We start from the raw sequence: 12080 nt of genomic DNA on the forward strand, positions 1-12080 counted from the left end.
GATTTATGCAATTAACAGCATAGGGAAATTTTTTGAGGGAAATCGAACACTGTGGGTCGCCCGGCGAGCTGAATAGCTTTGTTCTTCGTGGCTTTTGCTTCGACTAGCTATTTGATTGTCTATGTATGTACATATATACTCACTATGTAATATATTATGTTGTGCGTACAAGGTACTTCACAAACGGGTACCTTTTTAGGGTTCCGTACCAGGAAGGTAAAACCGGGACCCTATTACTAAGACACCTCTGTCCGTCTGTCTGTTTTCTCATGAACTGTGATAGCTTGACAGTTGAAATTTTCTTAATCGTTTCGGTCACATTTCGAATATTAATGTATTTTTGTTGCCGCTATAACATTAACAAATAGGTACTAAAAACAGAATAAAATAAATATACAGGATGGCCTTAGCCATTGGACAAACCCTGAAATCCCACGTAGGGTTACTTCTCAGAAATGCTCTAACGGTAATATATTTTTAATTAGAAGATAAAAAAATAAATTATCAAACAAAAGTTATTTCCAATAATCGACAACAAAAAGTGTATTAATCATTGGCAGTGCTTTTGACAATTTGTATGAAAATGTGCGGCAATGATGACATTTGTCAAAAGTCAGAATTTTATTAATGTCATAAATAAAAAGATAATCAAAACGGTCGAAGAAGGTTTCATACTATTTATTACCTCAGGAAGGCTCAGGAGCTACTAGCTAGCTAGCTAACACATACAACTAACGCTCCAAAGTAAAAAAATCGTAATTTGTTAATTTCTTCGTAACCGCTACACCGATTGTTATGATACTTTGTATACTGGTTCTAAATACCCTAATGCATATGTACATTTCGGCTTTGTCCAATGGCTAGGGACACCCTGTATAAGTGGGGTTCCCATACAACAAACGTGCGCGTGCGCGAGTCCGACTCGCACTTGGCCGGTTTTATTAATAATTAAACGTCATATAATGTTTAACATTACGAGAATTTACCTACTAAAATGATTTTGACAAGTAAATGTCGAAACCTAATGCTTTATCAGAGCCTAGTCTCTAATCTGTCTATAGATTCTAAAGCATAATGAAGTCGATAAGCGACGACCCAGTCGTGCCCATTGTTCGACAGCATTGTGTGGGACAATGCGTTGTTGACACGGGGGTGGGTCGTCGCACTGATGTGATTGAGACAATGCGAGGTGTTGACATGCGGGGTCTGATTGAGTTGGGACTGTTGGGAATAAGGCTTGAGGAGCTGAGGATTCTGATTTTGAGACTTATTGTAGAGCCTTTGTATTTACGATATAATATGTCTGGGTGACCGAAATTAATTTGGAGGTAAGGATAGGCCACCTAGGTCGGGAGAACTTTCTTTGAACTTTCGCTTATATTCATACAAATCTATTACAACATGCTTATGTATTGGTTTCCACTTCTATAATGAATCAAAAAATGATATTTGCTTTGATTGGGATGGGGCGAGTTCAAAGTAATGTGAAAGTCAAAGTATTTGACTGTAAAGGTGGTCCTTTACAATACCTGCCTACCTACATCATGTTACATACGAGTATAGGTATGTCGTCTAGAGCGAGTTATTTAATTTCCATATTTTTTCCTGAGCAACTCGTAATGGAAATTTAATGATACTATGTTAAAATACGGTTTGAAGAGAGAACAACAGAAGTAAAATTTTTTTAAATACGTCTACTTTTCCTACGCTAATATTTCAGGTCAAATAAGTAAATATTGCCGAGCAATTTTCCGAACGAAGATAAATATGATATACTTTCAACAAATCATGCAACATTTCTTGGCCTTACACTATCGTATTTTAAGTTATTTCACTAAGCAACTAATGCTGGGACCAATTTCTTTATTGCTTAGACTATACTACGTAAACGAAATTACAACGTCACCTATCAGACCGGTTAGTTTATCAAAGAGCGCTTAACAAACTAAAAACAAAAACAAGCTAACTCGATTAAACTAGAGTCGGTGGCAATAGCAAGAAATAAACAATTTTAAGCTTAAGGCATTCGCCTTAAGCTCAGCTTAAGCTTTTAGAATCAGTCGAGGCCTAAGAGGACAAGATTGGGGTATGGAAATTGTAACATCATAAAACGACATATATAGCAATATCTGTTTTTGCGTGTTAGGTAAGTAGGCAGGGGGCGCGAATCCTGTAGTTACCATATTCTTATTATTTAGCCTATTATACTATAGACGACCGGTCTGGCCTAGTGGGTAGTGACCCTGGCTGTGAAGCCGATGGTCCTGGGTTCGAATCCCAGTAAGGGCATTTATTGTCTGATGACACAGATATTTGTTCCTGAGTCATGGTTGTTTTCTATGTATTTAAGTATTTATATATTATGTACATACATATAATTATCGTTGTCTGAGTACCCACAACACAAGCCTTCTTGAGCTTACTGTGGGACTTAGTCACTCCGTGTAAGAATGTCCTATAAAAATACTATATTTAGATTCATCTTAGTATTGTCTTATTATTTATTACTAACGAGTACCTATCCCAATAATTAGTGGTCTGGACGGTCTGGTGGGGCCACTTTCTATGAAAAATAAAGAGTAAACGAATAGTAGCTTTGTTTGATTCGACCACAGACCGCTATAGCAGGTACCTACATGCTCCAATTATTTCGCTTTAACTAAAAGTAAACAATAATGTTCGGTCGCGCCTTTGTTGTTCCAATAACCGCTGACTAAATCAATATTTCGCATCCCAATTTGTGAAATTGACACAAATAGTTATATTTTAACCACCTAGGTTTCGCTGAATCATAGAAAAAGGAATATAAAGACTTTCAAAGTGGAGTTATTTCCTACGAAAAACTGCACTGCCGCTGCACGCCAACGTCTCCCATAGGAAATTTATCAAAGCGTTTGCCAATCTAGTTACTACGATAAGTTTTGCGCCGTACAGCGCCATCTGGTACTGCTGTCAAAAACTGACATAGAATAAATTATTCAATTTTGTTCGTCTTGTTTTTCTTTAGTCTATGTTGAAACCAACAATCAATAGTCAGCTGAAATACGAGTAATTGGGAAACCCATTCAGAACTCTCGGGAACATTCTGTTCATAAATTGTACCTAGGTTTGGTTGGACAATTATTGTGTCCATACGTAAAGTGGGAAAATTATTTGTAAATATTGTTCAAACAGTCAACAACATGCAACGTGAAGCGTGTTTTGTTTGCTAGTCATTATTTAGGTACATTAAAATTGTTGTACAGTATGCAAACGAAGGCCATTGATAGAGGCTTTTAAAAGCTACCGATTTTATCTACATGTACCTAATATAGTATGAAAATCACTGAAAATTAACGGTTTTGGAGAAATATTGTCATTTGGCCCATACATTTTTTTTCAATCATTTATTTATTTAGGGACGGCTCCATACATGGATAACCATAAGAACAGATGTCTGTCAAATCTGGCCAAAAGGTAGTACCTAAATAGATGTCTGATCTCCTGGCCAATATTTTGTTTAACAGCAGACCTATAGGTTTGTGCCATAGTTGGGAAATTTAGGAGGTGGTTTTGCCTTTCCATTCTAATGACATATATTTTTTTACACTAAGTAAAGAACATGTGTGTGCGTGATATATGCAACTTGTTGCTGTGTGTGAATAGCGCACAATCAATCACACACAATCAATCAGCCACATAGAGTCCCAGCTAAATTGTTTGTTCAATACTTACGCTATGGCATGTCCAATTTAGCTGGAAACCTAAATGGCTCAACAATCACGGAGCGTAACTGGCCCCGTACACAACATGCCGATCACTAACGCTACGTAGCGAACGAAACTGTCACTGTCACAGAGAAGAGTGATAGAAAGACACAAAGCGATTCGATGGCGAAGCGCAAGCGATCGTCACCTTGGCTAGGCAGCCTGTATATTCGCGAAGAATTCTTACCGATATGCTTGCTCTCATTAAAAGCCTCAGGTATCTTGCGCGTGAGCACGGCGTACACCGTGCAGACGAGGATCAGCACGATGGGGTAGAAGAACGCGATCATATACGACGCGTCCACGTACGAGTCGCACACCAGCATGTTGTCTTCTCGGGTCGGGTAGTGGAACATGGCCCGGGCCGGGGCCACTATCATCCATACCACTACTATTAGCACCTGGAAAAGCGAATAAGTTTAATAATTTCGCGTTTTGAACACATATTTAAACATATTTTTTTCGGGTCTATCGCGATTCGCGAATCAGTTTTGATTGACCTGCATCGAAACTTCGGAAATAAAAGTAACACAAAATTATATTCGTGATATAGGAACTTTCCTTGACAAGTGGACCGTGAAGTTTTTAAGGTGCTTCGACTAGGTAACTCAAAGCTTATACCGCGCTAGATGGCGCCACCTTCGCAAATTTTCAGGTTTTATTTTTTTGTGGAATGGTCTTGGTATTTGTATACTTAAAAGTATGAATAGCGCACTCTTTAAGTAAAAATTGAACTATTAAAATTTGAGAAAGCCAAACAAAAGGTCTAACTTTTTAACATCTTGCAGCAAGGGGACACACATACATACAACAACACATCGTATAACGTATAATCGAGCAGTTTCAGTTACAAGAGAAATTTTAAATTTTAAATTCTTATCTCCATACTTGAGGAAAGTGTGAATGTGTAATACCTTCCATTCATCATTCGTTTCACTCGCCTCTTCGTATAATACGATTTATACTCCAGAAAGAATATTGGACACTTTTCGCGACGTACGCTACGTGCAAGTTCACTAGTGACTCGGATTCAAAAGTGACTCGTATTTTATAAGAATAAGAATAAGAATATATTTATTTGAAAAGAACCTTGTTTACAAATTGTTTAGGTATCCTGTGGCCCCACACTAGGCTAAGCCTGTGACGTGGCAGCCGACTTCGTAGTTCGTAGGCTAAGGTTAAGAAAAACTAAAAGTAATCTAATAGGTGGTTAATGAAATTATGAAATTCAAACAAAGAAAAAGGAATGAGAATTTTTAGTAGTCCTATATAGAAGTGAGCCTTTTATGAGGCTTATTTCTATAGCAGTTCCCTAGTTTTATGGGCAAGTATCGCACTTGTGCATTGCCAGCGCTGCAGTAGACATGGGCTATTAACAAGTCGTTACAAATGTCAGGTTTGATTTAAGGTACGTTCGGCCATATATGTAGGTTCGGCCAGCAGAGTTTTTGTAAAATCGTAGCGCTTTTTAGATCAATATACTGATGCCAAAAAGATGAATAGCAATCTTGAGGCCATTCTCTAGTAAATTCATCGATTTGAAATCTGATTTAACAACCTTAGCTTGATCGAAAAAAACACGAATAGGCGTAGGTCTAAATAAAACGCACCATTAAAAACTGGTACAATTTTTGCAGAAAAGCTATTAACATGAAAATCGCTTCTGAAAATGCGTTTATGTTATTTATGATCTAACTATTCTAACTCATCGATGACTTTTTTTCTGTTAAAAATATTCAATAACCACGATATACCTATCTGCGCTCCCGGGCACGCACGGCTGACGCTCAAAAGATGCTAGTGTGGGGTGGTCCTAAACGGCCTTGTAAACCCGAGCACCATACCTGTATAGACACCAAGCCCGTACATATCGCGAGCTGCGAGCTAGGCGATATGAGGATAGGCCGCTTGGCCGAATGCTTGCTGGCGTTGAAGATGCGGGAGATGCGGTTCGTCTTCGTCAGCAGAGCAGCGTATACCACAGTGAAGCAGAAACCGGTGCCGAACCTGGAAATGAACTAAGAAGTTTAGCAAAAAACAAGAATTACTCGTAGGGCTCAGTTCGCCCTTGAGCATGTGAGTTCGCGCGCCGTCTAAATCAGCCCTAAGGCTCATTTAGACGGTGCGAGAACTCGCATGCGAGTTTCATTACATTGTGATATTTGATTGCTCGGCTAAATTGGATGTAACTAATAGTCCTCAATGTAACTAAAATCGTATGCGAGTTCGCGCGCCGTCTATATTAGCCCTTAGGGCCCTTACGCACTAGCGGTTAACCGCGGGGGCGGCTGGCCGCGCGGCCAGCCGCTTTTCCAATTTAATATGCAACCGCTTGTGATCGTACGCACTTAACCGCCACAAAATTTCAACCGCGGCGGTTGAATGAAGAGCTGCGGCCCGCTTCGCGGCTGGCCGCCAACTTGCCTATACGCACTGGCGGTTCAGGGTGCGGCGAGCCGCCGATGAGTTTGTAGCCGTCGTATCCGTCCACTACAATATTATTTAGCATGTAGATATAGAGATAATAAATTTATCTTCGTGCTTCTTCATTTCTTGAAAACAGCTTGCGAACTGGCCAAATTCGTTGCGTGTTTCTAGTAAAGGATTAATCCAGTATCTTTTTTTATGTTTCTTTAGTTTTTTTAGGTAGTACAAATATATAACACAAGCTACCTCAACGGCGTCCATTTTGTTAATGGACCCAAAATGCCGAGCGGTCCAGCCGCTTAACGCGGTAGCATCGCGGTTCCATCGCGGCTGGCCGCCATAGCGGCCAGCCGCTATATCAACCGCGTCAGGCGGCTGGCCGCTCAAACGAACCGCCTAGGCGGCCAACCGCAAGTGCGTAAGGGCCCTTACCAGTGTTGGGCATTCAAGAATAAAATCATTATTTGAATAAGAATTCGTAGGAATAAAATCATCTCGATTTTATTCCCGTCAAAAATATTCAAATAATTTTGGTCGGGAATAATTCGTATGAGAAAAAATTGAATGAGAATCTTCTTCGTCGTCGTCTTAATCGAATAAATATAATCATGATTTTTATTCGAAAGAATATTCCACGAATAAAAATGTAGTCCGGGTACCGTATAGATACTAATTACGTATAGTCAGGGCCGGATTAAGCATGTCGGGGCCCCTAGGCAGTGCGAGGCTCGGGGCCCCCTAATACAATCAATTCTGCACACAGCATATTCAGAACAGGGAAATAAGTTTGCGTTTTTAATTTCAATCTTCAAGCGTCGGCCGAGCCGATCCAAATCGAACGATGTCTTTTTCGCTCTTATTGCGTGGACATAAAGCTTTATTGTATCGGTTTTTGCCGATCCCGCGTCGCGTCAAGTGTGGGGAGAGCCCTTTAGGCTTAAGGCCATTCCCAGTGGAATACCAAAGATGTGAGCTTCAGCGTCACTTTCTATCATACCTCTAATGGCAAATTTTAAGCGAGGCTAAAGGCTAAGCTCAACTACTTAGTGCCCCAAAGTTGATTTTCTCAATAGTTAATATTTTGCGAGGCTGAAAAGCGATTGTCCGACCATAAGACCATACGCCGAGCCACATGATTAGAATCAACCTAATAATAAAGAATTTCCATATGTTAAAATTACTTAAATTACTCGAGTTAGACCATGATAAGCCTGCAACAATTTTGATAGCACTCGCAGTGCAAGTGTTATATTAAACTTCTATGAAATTATGACGTATAAATAACACTTGCACTGCGTATGCTACCAAAATCATTGCAGACTTGGTCTAACTCTATTCATTTACCAGTCAAGCTAACATGTAGATGATACGGGGTCAACTAAAAAAGCAAAAATAAACGCGAGCGCAGCGAACGCGAAATTTTTTGATAACAATATCGCAAATTGTGAAAGCGTGTTAAAAGGCCGGGTATCGATCTTCATCTGGGCCTAAAAGTCCGAAGTGCCCCAGTGAGGCGAGCTTTCATGCGAAGTCAAAGCCATGATTCATCAGGCTTCAGGATGAATAGCTGAGCACAGACACGAACCAATGTCCATTGTATTAAAAAACGAGACCGCAGGCCGAGCTTGGCGCAGCGAGGCCAAAGGCTAAGCTGAAGTAGAGGAGATGTGGAACACCCAATAATAAATAAAACATAAAAAAACACAAACCAATGGTAAATTGAGGTAAAAAGTGAGCCTTGAAGGTCGAGCATTCCTATGAAAATGAAAAACTGGGGACACGTTCGTCTTCTTTCTTTTTCTTTGTTTTAATCAATAGTCCTCGTGATTCTAATCAATAGTCCTCGTGAGTCGAAATAACCCAAAAGTTGTTGGTTGTTCGAAAAAAAGTGAACCATTTTTCCTGAAAACCCCTATTATTACAACTTTTACAACAGGTACGCAGAATACGCCCCGTAAACTGTAACGTAATGCTTCAATTTTATTACAGTATTTCATTAATTTAAAGAATGGATCGAAAAAGAACAATAACAAAGCATACTCATTATTAAAAGAAAAAAAATTACTCATTAATTTTGACCCTATGAAACAAAATTTAATTTGGTGCGTGCTGAGCCGCCGGGGCCCCCTAGCCGAGACGGGGCCCCTAGGCAGTTGCCTACTTTGACTTAGGGTTAATCCGGCCCTGCGTATAGCTAGGTAGGTGTAATAGTAGTTAGTCTCTTGTCTAATTTATACATATTTTATGGAATAAAATCTTACAAATTGACTGTCGCATATCGCATAGTTTCAGTAACCGTATTATTTTTAATTTACTAACCAAATCATTAGGTTCAATTTAGCTGGTCTAGGAGCCTAGCCAAGATACCAATCGTTTGCGCTCCGACAACGAAGCGCTTTGTCTCTATCACTCTTACATATTAGTGCGATAGAGAGACGGAGGTAGCGTTTCGTTGTCGTAGCGCAAACCATTGGCATGTTGGCTACGCACTCAAGGTGCCTAGCCAAGATGACAATTTTTGTTTTTAATTTAATAACCAAATCATTAGGTAAATTTAGCTGTTCTATAGGCCTAGCCAACATGCCAATCCCTTGCGCTCCAACAACGAAGCGCTTTCTGTCTCTATCACTCTGTTATATAAATTTCTTCCTGATAATAAACATGGTGAAACAATTCATTTCTTATATACTCCAGTTCATTAACACTAATTTGGACATAGGTACTAATAATTAGTACCATCACCCACAATGTTAACTGTACATCCACCGCATAAGGCATAAGGTCCACCGATAGTGCGTTAGAGAGACAAAGATAGCGTTTCGTTGTCGTAGCGCAAACGATAGACATGTTGGCTATGCACCCAAGGTGCCTAGTCAAGATGACAATTTTTGTTTTTAATTTCATAACCAAATCTTTGTGTTCAATTTAGCTATTCTGGGGGCCTAGCCATTATGCCAATCGTTTGCGCTCCGACAACGAAGAGCTCTCTCTGCCTCTCTATCGCACTAATATGTAAGAGTGATAGAGACAGAAAGCGCTTCGTTGTTGAAGCGCAAGCGATTGGCATAATGGCTAGGCCCCCAGAATAGCTAAATTGTACCCAAAGATTTGGTTATGAAATTAAAAACAAAAATTGTCATCTTGACTAGGCACCTTGGGTGCATAGCCAACATGTCTATCGTTTGCTCTACGACAACGAAACGCTATCTTTGTCTCTCTAACGCACTATCGGTGGACCTTATGCCTTATGCGGTGGTTAGCTAGGCCCCCAGAACAGCTAAATTTACCTAATGATTTGGTTATTAAATTAAAAACAAAAATTTGCATCTTGGCTTGGCACCTTGAGAGCGTAACCAACATGCCAAACGTTTGCACCACGACAACAAAACGTTATTTTTGTCTCTCTATCGCACTAATATGTAAGAGTGATAGAGACAGAAAGCGCTTCGTTGTCGGAGCGCAAGCGATTGGCATATTGGCTAGGCCCCCTGAACAGCTAAATTGTACCCCAAGATTTTGTTTATTAAATTAAAAACGAAAATTGTCATCTTGGCTAGGCACCTTGGGTGCACAGCCAACATGCCAATCGTTTGCGCTACGACAACGAAACGCTATCTCTGTCTTTCTATCGCACTAATACGTAAGAGTGATAGAGAGAGACTATGCGCAACACTACGGAGCGTCAACGTTTGACATGTTGGCTAAGCACCCTGATCGGATGATAGAACTAGATAGTGTATAGCGCAAGTTTTCAATGGGTACTATACCTAAAGTAACAAATATCAAATCAATCCGACTTTTATATAGAAGGGTGAAAATCAACTTACAAAATATAACCAATTGTACTACAAAAATTAACTTAATTCTAAATAACATTTTAATTGAATAAAACCTTATTTAGAATAGTCCCACTTCTAGAATAATTATTCTGTTTTTTACTCGGCATTTAAAATAAAAGTCACATAATTTATTCACCTTAATTTTATTCTAAAATAACTAGTGTAAGAATTATTCTAATTCAAATCAATTTGAATAAGAATATAATTTCTGTTTTTATTCTTATTCTTATTCAAGTTAATTTTTGCCCAACTCTGGCCTTTTGACACTGACAGATCATCGTATCGGAAACAGATCGAATAACTAAAGCTCGAATTGGCATTTGGCCTATAAATAATGGTAAATTGATAATGATAACACTTCATTAATATTTATAATTCACACGATTTCAACGCGGAGGAAGTCATAGGCAGAGGCTAGTGGCTGGAAGTATCGAAAATCGTGATGACTAGAGTCTGGCTAGCCAAAAATTGTTGACAGATATTTCGTTGTTGTATCACCAATTGTCTATGATTAAAAAAAAAGCTAAAAGTCAGTTGTCAATTTATGTCATTCATTCAAATTGTTTGCGGTTTATAAGGGGTTTATTTTAAATAAAATTAATAATGTCTATAGTGAGTGAGGTTCGCAAACTATTATTTAAGCTCTTGAATAATTACGACAATGTGCGAAGTCGACGTGTAGCGTTGTATAACAAAAAAACTGCAATGTTTACAACTCCTACACAAATGTAAACAAATTAGGAGGTTGGTGCTCTATGAATATTTTGATACTTAGCATTTAGATATTTGACGTAGTACTTATGTATTGTTTTTGGTGATGGATTAATATTACGGTATTATCGAGCTAGGTCTTATTTACACTACATTTCATTTTTCGCCTTGTTACAATGGTATATGGTGAGAAAGTGTTAACATATGTGTTTATCGTTGACTGTACTTTACATAGTGGTAGAAATTATGTGAGTTGACTTTGAGTGCACGTCAACGTATATTTAACTTATATCCTTAGGTACCTTACGTGTGCACAGAAAATCTAAAATATTTTCTAGTATCAAAACTATAACTCCTACTACACAAAGTGTGACCAGCCCAAGATTTTTTGAATTTCCCGCCAAACATTTGTGTAATATTTCAGTAGCCAGACTCTATCTACTGTATTGCCTAGTATTTATAGCCGTCATTAATCCATATAAATATAAGTACCTACTTAGATAGTGTAGCAATAAAGAAAGTCTACGAAAGTCTAAGTTAACCGAAGTTAACTTTCCTTGTTCTGTCACTTCGTTAAGCTGCGTTAAAAAGGGTAGCTAGTTCATATATCATTATTTCTTTCATATAAAATATATTGCTTACATGACAGCGGTGAATTTATAGCCGAAGGCCTAAAATATGTTATATTCGGTTGACAGGCATTATAACTTTTTTCTATTACGAAGATGTATAGCCAAAATTATGGAGAGATACAGGGTGTATTCATCAATATGCCAGTGACAGGAAACGTATAATAAACTCGATCGTTTTGGCTTCTGAATATGACAAAGCGGTACTGTAAGCTCGTTATATCGGTCCACAACATACAACTATTATTTGTCGAATTTAGACTGTCATGAGGTGTTGTTTTATAAGGTGTAGTGAAATACTCGTATATACCTACCTATTCACAAGCAATATTTTTGAAAAATGTTGAGTATGTGATATATCTAAGCTTGAAAACAAATGTAATCATATAAAAAACAGCTACTGGTATACAAGCTATACATACCTACTGGTATTTAAGCGTCAAATAATGAAAAAGAAACTCAAGGAATTTTAAAAATTGAATATGTGTCAAACTGTATTATCACTATGAAGTCAACCTGTTTATTAAGCTAATCCCGGTTTTCCTTTTGTAATGTCACATTATTTACGTATTCAAGCACAGAGTCGGAGTATATTAGCATATTACCTATTCGCATTCTAAAGCATACGTGCTAATGCCTTCATATGTATGTATTAGTAGCGGGAATTGCTTTTAGAACTACTGGGTGGGTAATCTTGACTATCAGACTCACCAAGAGTTTAGAAACCA

The 12080-nt window shown here is 38.5% G+C and overlaps 1 protein-coding gene across 1 annotated transcript in view; it reads right to left on the reverse strand.

The window, feature by feature from the left end:
* The window catches only part of LOC134796418 (metabotropic glutamate receptor 2-like), a 328723-nt gene that overhangs the window by 7456 nt on the left and 309187 nt on the right, over positions 1 to 12080 (reverse strand). The window contains exons 13-14 of the mRNA XM_063768622.1: positions 5591 to 5753; positions 3934 to 4147 (exon numbers count right to left, since the gene is read on the reverse strand). Of these exons, the coding sequence (XP_063624692.1) occupies positions 3934 to 4147; positions 5591 to 5753 (377 nt within the window). The remainder of the gene's footprint in view (positions 1 to 3933; positions 4148 to 5590; positions 5754 to 12080) is intronic.

This window comes from Cydia splendana, chromosome 13 (assembly GCF_910591565.1).
Source record: "Cydia splendana chromosome 13, ilCydSple1.2, whole genome shotgun sequence".
Taxonomy (NCBI): Eukaryota; Metazoa; Arthropoda; class Insecta; order Lepidoptera; family Tortricidae; genus Cydia; species Cydia splendana.